General features: G+C 56.2%; 1 protein-coding gene across 8 annotated transcripts in view; it reads right to left on the reverse strand.

Moving 5' to 3' along the window:
- Positions 1-1,001: 1,001 nt before the first annotated feature.
- The window catches only part of BLACAT1 (BLACAT1 overlapping LEMD1 locus), a 30,616-nt gene continuing 16,712 nt past the window's right edge, over positions 1,002-14,905 (reverse strand). For 7 of the 8 annotated variants that reach the window (XM_084497905.1, XM_084497903.1, XM_084497908.1 and 4 more), the window contains exons 2-3: positions 6,750-6,975; positions 1,002-6,595 (exon numbers count right to left, since the gene is read on the reverse strand). In XM_084497905.1, the coding sequence (XP_084354031.1) occupies positions 6,835-6,936 (102 nt within the window). In that variant the 5' untranslated portion in view covers positions 6,937-6,975 and the 3' untranslated portion in view covers positions 1,002-6,595; positions 6,750-6,834. Of the gene's footprint in view, positions 6,596-6,749; positions 6,976-8,538; positions 8,558-14,905 lie in introns of those variants that run through there. The other variant, XM_084497910.1, reaches the window with a different exon arrangement.

Here is a 14,905-nt window from a genome sequence, read left to right on the forward strand (position 1 = left end):
ATCCCCCCCCTCACGTGGTCCGCTCCAGCTCCCGCGCCCGTCACTCGGATTTAAAGGGGCCGCGCCGCGTTACATGCGATGAGTTGGGGCCGGGCGCGCGTTCTCAGCGGGTGCCGCTTCCCCCATCCCCGCCGCCGAGCCACCCCGCGGGGCTCACCCCCCCCCCCCCCCGCACCGCTTTACTGCCCGCCCCCGCTCCCCATTCGCACGTGTAAACGGGACCCGGCGTCACTCCGGGTTGGGCGCGGGGCCCGGCTCGGGGGCTGAACCCGGGTTTGTTCCAGCGGCCGGGCACGGGGTGGTGGCGGGGGGACGGAGGGACGGAGGGACAGACGGACGGACGGATGGCTGCTACACGTGCAGGTCCTGGGGCAAAACCCAACAGCGACCGGACAGAGACAGAGAGTGGGGTGGGAGTAGGATAGGATAGGATAGAGCAGAATAGAGCAGAATATAAGATAATAGGATAGGATAGGATAGGATAGGATAGGATAGGATAGAATAGAATAGAATAGAATAGAATAGAATAGAATAGAATAGAATAGAATAGAATAGAATAGAATAGAATAGAATAGGAGCAGGATATACGATAATAGGATCGAGCAGAATAGACCAGACCGGGACAGGATAGGGTAGGGTAGAGTAGGGTAGAGTAGAGTAGAGTAGGAACAAAGTAGGGTAGGATAGAATGGAATGGAATAAGAAGAGAAAAGAGAAGAGAAGAGAAGAGAAGAGAAGAGAAGAGAAGAGAAGAGAAGAGAAGAGAAGAGAAGAGAAGAGAAGAGAAGAGAAGAGAAGAGAAGAGAAGAGAAGAGAAGAGAAGAGAAGAGAAGAGAAGAGAAGAGAAGAGAAGAGAAGGATAGGATAGATTAGGATAGGATAGAAGTAGACTAGATGAGGATAGAATAGAAGCAGACTAGATTAGGATAGGATAGAACTGAACAGAACGGGGTGGATGGGATCAGATCAGCAGGCCAGTCTTTCAGAGCAAACCACAGCCGTGACGTGCAGATCATCTATAATTTACAGCACAATCTTGCAAACTGGGCACGCTACAGCAGAGGCCATGGGGCTGGGTGTGTTTGTTTGCAGCTCCAGGCCACCCGGTGAGCACCGATGGGGCAGTCCCGATGGGGCAGTCCCCACCCGTGTCCCCGTCCCCATCCCCGAGGTTTGCCCATCCCAGGTGCCCCACGGCAGCGGTCGAATTTCAAAAGGATGTCAATTTGTACTACCGAGGAGGGAAGGGAATTGTATTTGTATTGAAACCAGCTCAGGGAAGGGCAAAGCTTGTCGTGTAGCAAAACCCCCGATCTCCAAACGTCTGTAAAACCCATACTCCAAAAACTGTCCGAAATCATTTGGCGTAGGAAATACGACGGGGACAGAGCCGCTCTGTGCGTGGATACGTGCGCTCGTTTGCAAATGCCACGTTTATCTTCTTGCATGGCTTTCCAGAGATGATCATTTACCGTGCGACAGCACACAAGGCTGACCTGGTCTGCTGTCTCTCCGAAGTAGAGAAAAGTCATTTACTGGCATCATGAAAACAGCCTAAAAATAGCCGGTTTCTATGGCTACTGGGGCTGGGAGACTCCTGAGGAACAAGTCTGGGTAGGTCCCTTCGTGATGAAATCCAGGCAGCGGGATGAAAGGGAAGGACAATAAAGGAGGGTGAATGCTTTGATCCTCTTCAGACACCGCTGCGGAGCCGCTGCAGAGAGAGTTCTGTGCCTTGCGTCTGCCTGGGAACTGCAGTGATCAATACGGGCTTATTAGGGGGGAATTAGGCAAATTGGCTGGATCTAGCCCGATCCCAAGGCAAACACCTCCAAACGGGCAGCGCTTTGTTGAGCCAGGGCGTCCTCAGGGCCTGCTGCACGCCTGTCGGTGCCTCCTTCTGCAGGGTTTTGTTCTGGGGACGGGTCTGAGCTGCGCTGGGGAGAAGTCTGGGGGTGTTGGGGTCCCGTCCAAGCTCATCTCCTTACAATTAATATTTTTGTAGCCACCTCACATCACTGTACAGGTTGGTTTGTTGGATTTATGCCGGCATAAAGCGCAGGTGGGTTTGGCCTGTATCTTTACACACGCAATGAACTTCTGAGCAGGGATTAATTCGCAGCGGTTTGAGCCCACGAGTGCCTCACCTGTGTGGTCAACACGCTTATTTATTTATTTTTTGACTCTGCAAATCTGTATAAAAATGCATTCACGAACCCCGGTGTGGTGTCCCCAACCTGCACCCTGGCCTGGGTTTTCTCCCTGCTGTTTCCCTGTCCCCAGCAAAACCTTTAAGAACATGGCAGAGGAGCTCGGGCTGCCGCTTTTTCCTCAGCTCACCTCCTGCCAGGTGCACGTGCACCCTTCCAGCTCGCTGCCCAAACCTCTCTGCATCCGAACCAGCTGCTGGTGCTCAATCCCCTACCCTGCTCCTGTTGTGCAAACACACATCTGTACTGAAGTGAGCCAATATTTACAGAGGGGACGCACTCGGAAGGGAGCCTGAGGCAATGCTGTGGTTATGTTGATCATTAAAACTGATTTTTCCCCACACTCCCGACTCCCAGTCCTTAGCGCGGGCGGCTGCTCGTTGCAGACGATGCTACGGGCTCCATCCCCAGGGCTGGTGCGTGGTTGTCCCTGCCTGCTGACAGATTTCTCCCGGCCCTTTGGCACTGGAGGGGAAGCTCAGGGCGTGCTGGAAGGGGCCAAGCCGTGTCCCGTCCGTCCCCAAAGCCCCAGGCACCACGGGCAATGGGCAACCTGCCAGGGCAGCCCCCCTCCTGCACCCTGCCCCTGGATGCTTTCCCTGGTGTAATAGGATTAAGGAAGGATTATTGCTAGTGGGAATAAATGCATTTTTCAGGAGCACCGCTCTCCCCTTCCTGAGGAGCGATGGTGGTGGAGGCTCCCTCCGTAAAGCCTGGGAAGCCGTGGCACGGATGAGGCTCGTGTCGTGCCAGGGGATTTGCAGAGAGCCCAGCGGTGTGCAGAGTGTAACGGAGAGGACAATTTGCAGCCCTTGCGCTTCTGCACCCCTTGCCCCGAGGGCAGCCCCGAGCTGCTCAGCACCCGAGACGATTTGGCAAGGGCAGTGTCAGGCTCCCTGAGGGTCCCTGCGCCTTCCTTCCTCTCTGGAGGGTGGAGAAGCCTCGGAAAAGCTCTTGGAAACCACTGGAGGGACAACTCCAGCTTGCAGCTCATTGCCATTGGTGCTGGTAAGATTTAGCTATTACAGTCTCACTCATATGCAGTCGCTTCTGGAGTGGAGAAGCGAAAGCCGGGTGGATGAGCCAAAGGCAGCATGTCTGTCACTTGGGAGAGCAAGAGGAAATCCTGAACAAGAAGCAAAATCCCAGCGTCTGAAAATGCCCAGGGTTGTGCAAATGTGGGGGAGACAGAAAGAGACGGGGAGAGAGTGTTTTTCTTTGACAAGAGCTGTCGAATTCCCAGCCTTCGCAATCTCAGGAGCATATGCTGCCCTGCCAAAATGCTGCCATTGGGAAGAGGAGAAGAAAAAAAAAAAAAAAAAAACGAAAAAAAAAAAAAAAAAAAAACAACTTTGCTTTTTGCCCACTTCAAATTTGTCAAGTGGAAGCTGACAGCAGCGAGGGGCGAGCAGCGGCGCAGGGCGCAGCTCTTGGCAGGTTCGCTGCAGAAAAGCGAGGGGCTGAGCCTGGTGGGAAACAGCGCGCGGCTGAAAGGACCTTCACCATAAAGCCCGAGGTCAAGTCATTATGACGGGGGGGGGGATCAAAAAGCACCACGAGCCGTTTATGAACACAATAGAGGTCAAGCCAGGAGCAAAGCATTTTGCTCAGAGCCACGGTGGAAAGCATATTGCTGCTCTGAGAGCTCCATCCATCCAGGGAGGTGGAGAGCCTCTCCTTAAAAATAAATGCAGCTGGGGTGTTTTAGCATTCGTGCTGCACCTGGTTAATTCCTCGGGTCTCCGAATGCACCCGGAATGGGTGTGGGTGAGTGGCTGCCTGTCTTCCATCTACATCCTGCATTTGTTCCATGCCTGTCTCAGGACCTTTTTGCTGGAAACGGGAATGCTGGAGATGCAGGGACAGCCTGAGCAGGTGCAGAGTGAGCACAGCTCTTCCAACAGAGCTCCCAGCTCGTCCCTTAGCACCCAGGGGACACCCCCAAGCCCTGACGCACCCCCCCCGACACACACAAGGCTCCCTTGCAGGGCTGCTCTCGGTGCAAAGCCGAGCACCCAGCCCGACACAAGATCTCAGCACGGTTCTGGGCTGCAGATCTTCACCTGCCAGACCTTGATGGGTCTGCAAGCAGAGGTTTAGCACCGAAGGTTACACCGTAAGGAACTGGGCCACCCCCCCCAACCCCACAGCAGTATTTTAGCCTCTGCAAAACTTGGCAGAGAGAAGCTGCCCAAGATTTCTCCCAAAGCTCTGCTTCTGATGGGCTCCCTGGAGCACACGCCGGCTGCCAGAACATCCCTGCTGCACCGACACGGGTCAACCCTGCTCACACCCTCATTATGGGGACCCTGCATGTGTCCCCCCAGGAGCAAGGCACCTTCAGCCAAGCCAAAACGTGGGTGCATAGGCATTAATCTGAGAGGCTTCGGCTTCCCTCGGGGCCTTGGCAAAGCTGTTCCTCGTGCGCTGCCTAAGTAAAAGGCTGATGCAGCCTCAGAGGCCCCAGAGGAGACATTACAGCCTGCACTAACCGCGGCATTTTCCACCGATCCGTGCACGCCGGGCTGAAATCTGCTGAGCTCGATGGTGACAAATGACAGGGCCAGCCATCCCGGCTGGCCATCGCATGGCAGATACCCTGCACACCTCCTCTCCTGCCGAAACCAGGAGCTCAGCAAGGAAATCCCCAGCTGGGAACGCTGCCCTGGGGCTGCACCACTGCGTTCCCCCAGCTCACATCTCCTGGGCTGGAAGAGGGGAGAAGAAAAGTGCCCCGAGCCCCCCGACCTTGGGGATGGTGCATGGGGACCATGCGCTGCCCGTGCCCCGTGCCCGCTCCCCGCCACCCCTGTGTCCCACATCCATCAGCTGTGTCCCACCGCAGCCCCGACAGCAGGCACCCAGCAGGGAGGATTTAAAGCTCCTCGTGTTATCGGTGCTCCTGGCCGGCATTTTGTGCTCAATCCTTTGGATAAGGAAAATAAAAGAATGGTCCTGTTGGCTCTGGGTGTTGGCTGAGCCAACAGAGCTCCAAAGGGGAGCTGTCACTGGCAGCTACAGCTCTGTTTGTTAAGGGCAAATCTGCTCTGAGAGCACCGGGTGAGCCCTGGAAAGGTCAGGCTGGTTAATCACGGGGGGAGGATTTGCTCTGCGAGCCTGCTCATCCCCCGCTGGGACCACGGGGGGCTTTGTGGGGGTGTCAGGCTGCTCAAATCCATGCACCCCCATGCCGGGGGCTTGCCCTCCCCGGATTTACCCTTTCCTACGGGCTGTCCCTCCTGGTTTTCGGCACGTCTTGGAAATGAGAGCACCGGGGCCACGGTAGCTGCCTGCTCCTGAAATGAGATCTCGAATTTTGGGTGCGTTTAGGGCCAGGGAGGCAGGCTGCAGCCTGTCCCGGCATCGCAGCACCAAGACCCCAGCAACATCCCCAAATCCGTGGGGGCTCTGACAGTCCTTGGGGGCTGGCTGGGGGGGTCTCTGAGCAGGGACATCTGTGAGACGCCTCCTGGAAGGCACAGCATGCAGGGAGCTCCTGTATGGCTTCAACTCTAGGTAGGAAGGACGCACAGACAGGGGAGAGGAGAGAAGGGGACCCTGGGGACCTTGGGGACAGCAACAAAGCACAGGGTGAAGGTGGCAGGAGCAGGACCAGCCCTCGGGGCGAGCATCCCCTGCCTGGCAGCTGCAGGCATTGCTTTTAGCCCCTGGCTGGGGGGGTCTCCAGACAGAGAAGAGAAACACCAGCAGGAAGAGTTTAAGGGTTTCTGCTCTGCAGGACAGGTTTGTGCTGGAAATGTCCCTGGAGCACGACTCCAGTGCCTCAAGCTGGGTGCTGCTGGCCCTTTTGCCAACCCAGATCAATCCCCCGCTGAGCCACATCGCTCAGGGTGGGTGTCACCACCGTGTCCCCTCCGCCCCGGTCCCACGGGAGCTGTGTCCAAGCCGGTTGGTGCGTTTGGTGTCCCCAAAATGCTTCAGTGTGCTGCAGCCGCGGGGCCAGGCACAGCCAAAGCGTGGAGAACGGCTTCTTGCAGTCCCAGGCATTTTTCTCAAGAGTTGCTTAAAAATAAATAAATAAATAAATAAAATTAAAAGTACAGCTCGTTTTTAGGTTCTGCAGCAGTGAGACTGCTTACCACCTCGGGCCGGCCTCCCAACACTACGGCCCCAGGAGGGGCAAGGCCTGGCCCTGGCTGCTGAACCCCCCTTGGGGTCTGTCTGTGTGCCTTGGCAGCGGGCTCAGGGGGGAATCCTCTGCCCCATTGGGACCCAGGTGGCATCCGACAGCGGCCGTTGGGGTGCTGAGGGCTCGGGGGGGTCCGTGCGGGATGGGTGCAGCGCCCAGGTAATGTCCACAACTCCTGCTTGTGCCTCTCCGTGCGGCCATTCCTCTGCTTCGGCTCTCTCCTGGCCGGGCAGGTCTGTGGGGAGAGAAAAGGAGCCGGGCTGCAGGCAAAGGGTGTTGGAGAAGATGATTTCTCTCCCTCTGCCCACCCTGAGGAGCAAAGCCACCCGTGCTGAGCATCTCCTCGGGCACAGCCCCCAGCCCCCCGCCAGCCCCCTGCCCCTTCCCACCTGCGGTCCCTGGTGAGGAGAGAGGAAAGGGGGCACAAAATGTCCCCCCCCCAGCAGCTCCGGTGTCCCGAGGCCTGTCTGCTCCTCACACCGCCGTCTCCTGCTCCGCGCTGGACTCCTCCTTCTTCCTCTTCATCTTGCAGAAGCCATGGAGCCCGCAGAAGCAGGCGAAGGTGAACTGGGGCATCCCCCGGAGCAGGAGAGGTGTGGGGACACCCCAGGAGACCTGGACGGGGACAGGGAGAGGTGGAGAGATCAGGGCAGCTCCCACAGGTGCCCTGCAGGGGATGCACAAATGGGACAGATCCCCCAAAATCACCCGACTGGAACCAGGCTCGAGCCAATTCCATCCCCTCTCTGCTCAAGGGGACAATGGGGACAGACGTGGGGACAGCTTGTGGGGCCCGAAGGGGATTTGTGGGCCCCGGCAGCTCAGCTGAGAGCAGCGTCCGCTGGCGTTGTGTCCGTTTCCAAAAGGATAAAATAATGCCCCAAAGCACAGCCCGCATTACGGCCCAGCAGCTGCAGAATGTAATTATGCAAACGAAAGGCTGCTTTTTTAAAATAAACAACAGATACTGGCAGAAATACCATCTGAAAGTGAAACCTTCGTTTTCTCCCCGTTTTAAATGGTAGCATGGTTTGCAGGTTACCAGCCCTAATTTTGCTGGCAAGCTGTGCCCAGCACCAGTGGGAAACATCCTCACCGCATCGCCCTCCAGCCCCATGGGAGCAGAGAGACCCCAGCACCGCCAGCACGTGGGCTCTCTGCAGAGCCCTAATTCAGCGTTTATTCCCCAGCAGCACCGAGAGGGAATAGCTCAGGGCCTCAGTTTACCTGTCTGTGAAATGGGCGCAACGGGCAGCGCTCAGGCTATCGAAGCACCAGGTGGAAATCTGGGGCATGAGACCCAGAGAGCCACAGGCACTGAGGGCAGCGAGCAGAGAGAAACCCTGGACAGTGGGGAGGGGGGCACTGTGCAGCCCCCCAGTCCCACCACCCTCACCCTAACCTCTCTGCAGGTTGGAGTGATTCAAACCCCAGCACAGACAGTGGGGAGAAAACCAATTGTGGGGGAAAAAAACAAACCAGGTGGGGCCCGTGAGCCCTTCCCGTCATGCAGGGGGGATGTCCGCCACCTCCCTGCCTTCCCCCCTCCGAGGGGCCCAGCTGCAGCACAAAGCCAAGGGCAGCAGCGAGAGGTTTAATTCTCTGCCCCCCTCCCCAGCCATCTGGGTACCTGCCCAGCAGCTCCCAAATTCAATCAGGCTACCTCTGGAGCTCACAAATCACGACAACAGGCTCTTTAATGAGTCTCCCGTTCTGAATGGCTTCCCAGCGTAGCGGCAGGTCCCCGCGCCTCTCTTTGTGCTGTTGCTTTTTGTTGGGAGCCTGAGAATGGGATTTGGGAGGGAGCGGCTGGGGCAGAGGGGCTGCGAGGGGCTGCTGCGCCCTCCCGGCTCTGCAGAGAGCTCCAGTGGGAGCAGAGCAAAACCCCTCTGCCTGCAGGGAGGGGGAAGCCTCAGGGACCAGTCCCTGGGTGGGCACAGTGTCTGGATCCGGCACTGCACACCCCCAGGCTCATGCAGAGCTCCCCACCACAGCATCCCACCCTGCCCAGCACTTTATTCATCGGGGGAAAACGCCTGTGGCAGACCCCCCAAGAAGGCTGGGTTGAGCCATACCCGGTCCCCCCGTGCCCGTCCCTGCAGCCCCGTGCCCTCCACGTCTCCCCGTGCCCATCCGTCCCCACGCTGCAGACACAAAAAAAAAAAAAAAAAAAAACACCAAAATCCTGGGCGGTCGGGCTGGCAGGACCCCCGTGTCCAGTAGGGAGCTATTGATATATTTAGAGGAGCTTGTAACGGCGAGGCTTTTCAGGCTGACCCTCTGCCTCCCATTCAGGCAGCGGACAATGATGAATGAGCCCCGGAGAATAGAGGCAGCCCAGCTGAGGCTGGCGCTCCTGTTCTTCTTGAAAAGGTAGAAAAAGGATCCTGAAGGAGCAAGGAATAATTAAAAAATAAATGAACTGGCTTGGGCAGCGATGACAGAAGCCCTGCTTGATTTGCAAGGGCTGGGCATGCTTCACAGACCCATGCTGCCCTTTCTATTCAAGGGAGAAGATCCTTTGGATAAAACTCGGCTGCAGCAGGGAAAATGCGAGGAACATTAAAAATGTAAAGCTAGAGAATTCTCTTTAGTCAACTGCATAACCCCAGGCCATGTTTGTCACTGTCACAGTGATGAATTGGGAGCTGTCTGGAATCAGCATGCTCACTTTAATAATGTCACTTTCCCTGGACCCTAAAAAATGTCTTTCCGAACCAGCTGGACAGAGCCAATTCCTTAGCCCGGCAATTACCCGTTTCCCTGGGTTCTGCCTCGCATCCAGGCAACTCTCAGCAGCGCAGGCGAGGTGGGAAATCTTCTCTCCCTCTCGCCCAGCCCCAATTCCTCCCCTCGAGAGCCCGACACGCTGCCCTGGGCTCAGCACATCGCGGTGGGGACGGGCTCAGGGTGGTGGCTGCTGGGTGGCCCCAGTGGCCACGGGCACGGGGAAGGCACGCACAGGATCAGAAGCCCACGTTTTGGCTGATTTTCTTAGTTTCCTCTGCCCCAGCTTTGCTTTTTTTTTTTTTTTTTTATATTTTCCCCTCCTGAGAAATACAGTCGAATTAACTTTTAGCTACTTGGTTGAAAAAAAAAAACATTAAGTTTTGCATTTTAAGCCCTGAATTTCAAAGCTGCCTTTTGCCGCCAGCATGTCGGTTTTTCCTGGGAAATGGGATCATTTGCAATGGAAATCGGCCCCTTTTATTTTTTCGCAGGAACTGAATGCAATTAAACCGTTTGTAACGAAACGTAGAAAAGTTCCCAGAAATTTTATTCCCTTTGCCTTTCATGACAGCTAGTCTGTCCACCTCTACAGCCAAGAAACGATGGATGGTTGGGGGGGAATCTCAAGCCTGGACTTCTAAAAGCTGCTGTGCAGATGCTCAGAGGAGTGCCCCGGGTGGCAGAGCCATGCTCCAGGAGCATCCATCCCTTCGAGGCACCGCAGCACCACGCAGGGCAGCTGCTCCCTGCGCCCCTTTCCTGAGCATGGGAGCCCTCCCCACGCAGCACCCATCACACGAAGGGACTCAAACCCTTCCTGACCCTCGCAGCATCAGGATTTGCCCAATTTGTCTGTATTTCAGCTGAGCTTTCCAAGCCATTATTTCCTAGGGCTGCTTTTTTTTTTTTTCTTTTCTTTTTTTTTTTTTTTTTCCCTGCAAACCTCGAACGCAGCGCTGCTTACAGCCAAACCTAAGACAAAGCCAACTTCAAAGCAGCGTCTGTAACGAGCAGCAGTGCATTAGAAAGCCAGCAACAGAGGAGACGACGAGACCGGGCTAAAGCTAACCTGAAAAGAAGCACCATCCCTTTAAGGAGAGATAATGAACGGAGAGGCTGTTGCTTGGCATGTTTGCAGAGAATCGCTAATTAAAACATCGCTTCTGTAAAGTATGCTGATCCCATTGATTCTTCCCCCCACACAGTTAATTTGCTGCTAGGAAGGCAAAGTCGCAAGGGTCCTCATTATAAAAATTTCACTGGCTGCAGCTAATGGTTGTAATTAATAGGTGCAATAAATTTCAAATGGGCAGCCAGGGTGTTCATTAGCTGTGGGCTGACTCAGCACCGGTGGCCTCACCAGTTACTAAATAACCCATTTCCAAGCAGCCGGGAGGAGGAAGGTGCTCGGTGGCACCACCAGCACATCCATAATTCCCCACCAAGAGCAGAGCTGAATAAATAATTCCCAGCAAGTCACAGATTTATCTCGTTTTGTCTCGTTCCTGAATCGTCCAGGCAAAGCTCCCCGAGCTCTGCGCCAGCTAACTGGGGGCAGGTTTTCTCAACAGCCGTGCGGGAGCAGCCAAGTGACCTGAATTTTGTGTGGGATCAGCACTCGAGGAAATGAGCTCTGAAAACCCAAGTCCTGCAGGAGGACGGGCACACCTCCTTCCTCCCAGCTGCACTTTGCTTTCAGCTATTTACCCCACGATTTCCAGAACTGCGAGGAGAAGAGAGCCGGGGTGCCAGCACATCCCGACACCCCCATGGAGATACACCAGCGCTTGCTTCTCCATCTGTGTTTCTACCCCAAAAAAGCCACTTTCTGGGACTCCTGTTTTGGAGCATGGGTTGGATGGTGATGCAAGGAGCGGAAGAATGCCTGGTGACAATACCCCAAGCCCCGACGAGTCCTTGCATGACGCGCAGACCCGTGCGTGCCCGCTCCGACAGCAGCCTGCATGGACGTGCCATGGCTCTGCCCGCCGGAGATGTGGGCTGTGGCTTGTTCAGGAGTGTCCTGGTCCCGTTCCTGGCAGCCTGCACTAGGGCTGGGCTTCAAACCTGCCCCAGTCCCCACTGAGCATCCCCCTCTGCTCCCTTGGGATCCCCGGTGCCCAGCCCCATGTGTGCTGGGGGCGGCCAGCGAGGTGCTGGCATCCCACGGAGCCCCATCAGGGCTGGGAGCTGTCACAGCTCTGATTAAAAAAAAAATAAAAATAAAACAGCAACAGCTTTTCACTTCGTTATCACCTGTCTGTAATTAAAACGTTCATAATTGGCACTCTTTCCCCTGGTTATCTCTCGGGACTGGCATCCTCGGGGCTGGGTGACCCAGCAAGAAGCTGCGGCGGCTTTCCCAGCGCAGCGTTACGCACTGAGCTGGGCACGAGCCGGGTGGCTCCCACGTGCCCAGAGCCAAAATTACGGCTGGTGCCATGCTGGGGGCGAGGAGGGACGGCCGGGGCCGAGGCTGCAGCACAGGGCTGTGTGTTGAGGCACGCGGCTGCGATTTTTCCTCCCTGCAGGGCAGCGCAGAACAAGCCCCAACCTCGCCCATCGCCAGCTCGGGGGTACGGCAGCTCCACACCCAGAGGAAGCCGGGGACGGTGGATGCCTGTCTCCTAAATGGCAGTTATTATCTGTAATTAGTGACTTGTCCTGCTCCTGGGAGCTCAGGAAGGTGCAGAAGGGCTCTGGCTGGGCACGGGAGCTGGAGCTGCCCAGGAGCACCCCTGCAGCCGCTCGTCCAGCTCTCTCCTCTGGACCAGGGATGGGATTTTGGTCCCTGCCTTTGTGAAAACAGGTGTGTGCTGAAGTCCTCTAAGACACTTTGAAAACGCCAACCTGGCCTCCTGTTCTATTCCACGCTGTGAATGTTTTATAACACAAGAGCAGAGGGGTTTTGCTTTGCTGCCTCGTACTCTCTGGGGTTTGTCTTTGCAGGCTTCCCCCGGGCAAAGGGAGGCTCTGAGCAGGGATGTTCACAGAGCCAAATGGGAGCACTGAGAACTCAAATGGGGTGAGCAGCTGCCAGCAGCCCTGGTCCCCGTGTTGTGCCCTGGGATGTGGGTAGCTGAGGCTGTGGGGATGGAAAGGTGCCGGGAGCTGCCCCAGGGAGCTGGGCACAGCCGAGCCCGGAGCTCACCTGATGCTGGCAGCATCTCCTCTCCACGATGGATCCTGTCCAGGGGTCCCTGCCAAGGCCTTTTGCACAGCAGAGTTTGCACAGAAACGCTTGTCCCATGCACGCCTCCCCCCCTCGCCTCTTGTAAGCCCGGTCAGATGTCCCTCTGAGGATCAAACAGATGGAAAAGCAGGAGCCAAATCGTGCTGCTTAAGCCTTTGTGCACTGCCAGGGAGAGCTGGATCTGCCCAGACAAGGGCGAGAAAGAAAGAGACCTGGCAGAAAGTCACCGGCCCCGGCTGCTGACCACCAGGCGCCGTGAGAAACGTGCCCACAGCTGCTTCCCACCCAGGCTGCCCTCGGATCCAGCCCTCACCAAACACCGGCGCGGTACAGAGCCGCTCGTGCTCTCTGCGTTTCTTTCCTTCTTAACGCCTGCCTTGCTAAAAGAAAAATCAATAGCATAAAGGGTAGTGAGAGCAGGTCTCGGGGGCAGCGTTTCCAGCTGGCGCTCCGCAGACAGGCTGCCAATAATCCCGTTCTGAGCGGCTTTGCGCAACAGCCACCAAAATATTAATGGGAGCCGCGGCTGCTCCAAGGCAGGCTCAGGTTCTTCCCTGGCTCCTCGACAGTTGAAAGCAACCGAAGCTTAACCTAAACCTAACACCAGCAGCCCCGATTGTGGAGTGCAGGCTCCATATCCACGAAACGAAGCCTCCAGCACAGGGACCATGGCACCTGCGAAGGCACCAGCACTGCCTGGAAAGGATTTTCTCATCACTTTCCCAGCACAACATTTTGGGTTGGTGGCGAAACGGGACCTTCCATGGGGTTTTGGTTCTTTTGCAGTATTCTCCTCTTCTTGCCAATTAATTATCGGAGCGACGCCCTCACCCCTGTCTTCCCAGCCTGGACTCGCACCAGGGCCAAGCCATGCGTGGCCGATGCAGGATCTGGCCCTGCTTGGCATGAATGGCTCGGGGCAGCCATTGTGATTGGTGAATTTTCTGAATGAGCAAATCCTCATTAAAAAATAATTAAAACAGCCTGGTGAGATTGGCTTAATTCCTTTCATTTTGACTGATGGTGTTTAGTTTTGATGATTTATGTGCCACAGCCTTGCCAGCTCTCATGCTTTCATTGTTGAAACTCATGGGATTTCATGATTTTCTTCCTTCCACACCTCCTTGAGTCATGGGATTACAGCTGAATCTCAGCTTTCATTTTTTTCAATGACTATTATTTTTAAAGATGCATTCCAGGCTGGTGAACTAAACTTGAAAGCCTGACACCTAATGACTCAAAGCTCAGGAAGTGAGAGAAAAAAAAAAAAAAAAAAGAAAAAGAAAAAAAAAGAACAAAAATCCCTGGCTTCCTGTGCGGTGAGGTGCTTTGTGACCCCCTGCCGTTATTCGGGTGCTGTTGGAGGTGGTGGGGTCGGTGGTACATCGCCCTCCTCTCCCACCCCATCCAGCACCCGTACCCACACCCATCCTGCATGGCTCCACCGCGTGCTGTGCTCGGAGGTGCTGCCCATGTGGATTTAGAAAGTGCAAATTTAAAAATTTACCAAGTTCTGCCTTTTTCTCATGCTCCCTGGCACCCTTTCCCCTCTGATATCCTGGGGGGTGGCAGGGATGGATCCTGCATGGCACAAACCAGGCTCTCCGTGACCCCCTGGCTCTGCAGCATCCCCGCACCAGGGCAGGGCGTGCTGGGAGGATGGGGTGGAGGTGTGGGGGCTTTTCTCAGCCACCCGCCATCCCCCCGGTGAGGGACAGCAGACAAAAGCAGAAAATGGGCTTCTGCCATCACCTGGCGGCCGTGCCCGCGCCGCTTCCCCGGGCGCCCCTTTGGAAATGCCCCTGGGGTCCCCGCCTGCCACTTTTGTTCTGGGGGGCTGCAGGTGGGGACGCTTTGAACCGCGTGAGAAAAGCTCGCTGCAAAGAAAGGCTGCTCCCTCCGCAGCGCCGCGGAGCGCCCTTTCAGCCCCCTGAATGGGGACGACGGCGCCTGAAAGGCCGTGCCCCCCGCCATCCCCGGCCCCTTTTGTCTGCCCCTCCGCTCGCCGCCCCCTGCCCCATCCGTCTTGCTAAACCTCTAAGGCCCCGCAAGGCTTCAATGCCCCCTTTCACTCGTTATTTGTTACCAAATAAATATGGGTGATTAAAAAGGGATCAGGAGTCCGTGTGGTTTGCAGAGGTGCCTGGAAGGTGGAGTCCCTCCCCTGCGTAGCCCATGGCTTTTCGCCCTACATGAGTTAGGAAAAGCAATCACATAGGAATAAAAAGCCATAGACCACAGCAGAGGGCTTACCGAGGATAAGCCAGCAGTCTTTGGGGAAAGAAAAGGAAAAAGGGAAAGGAGGGGGGGTGGGGAAAGCAACCCCCCTGTCTAAGCTGTCACCAAGAACCTACTCCCCCTGCGCTGACCTATAAATCCAAGGAAACCCATCCAGCCCCCACGGCCTCTGCCAGGTCACCTCTCGGCATCGCTCTGGCCACTGCGGCGTCATCCCCAGGGTCCCTGCAGGACAGCCATGGCCACCCCTGCCAGCTCTGTCTCCCGGGCAGGGACCTGTGGGTTCAGGAGCCTTTTTTGCTCCTTACGCTGAGTTAACCATGCTTGCAGGGCCAGCAGCCCCTTGCAGCAGAGGTGCTTAAAAGGCAGCGTGCCCAAGGAGCA

This window comes from Aythya ferina (genome assembly GCF_964211825.1).
Source record: "Aythya ferina genome assembly, chromosome: 25".
Taxonomy (NCBI): Eukaryota; Metazoa; Chordata; class Aves; order Anseriformes; family Anatidae; genus Aythya; species Aythya ferina.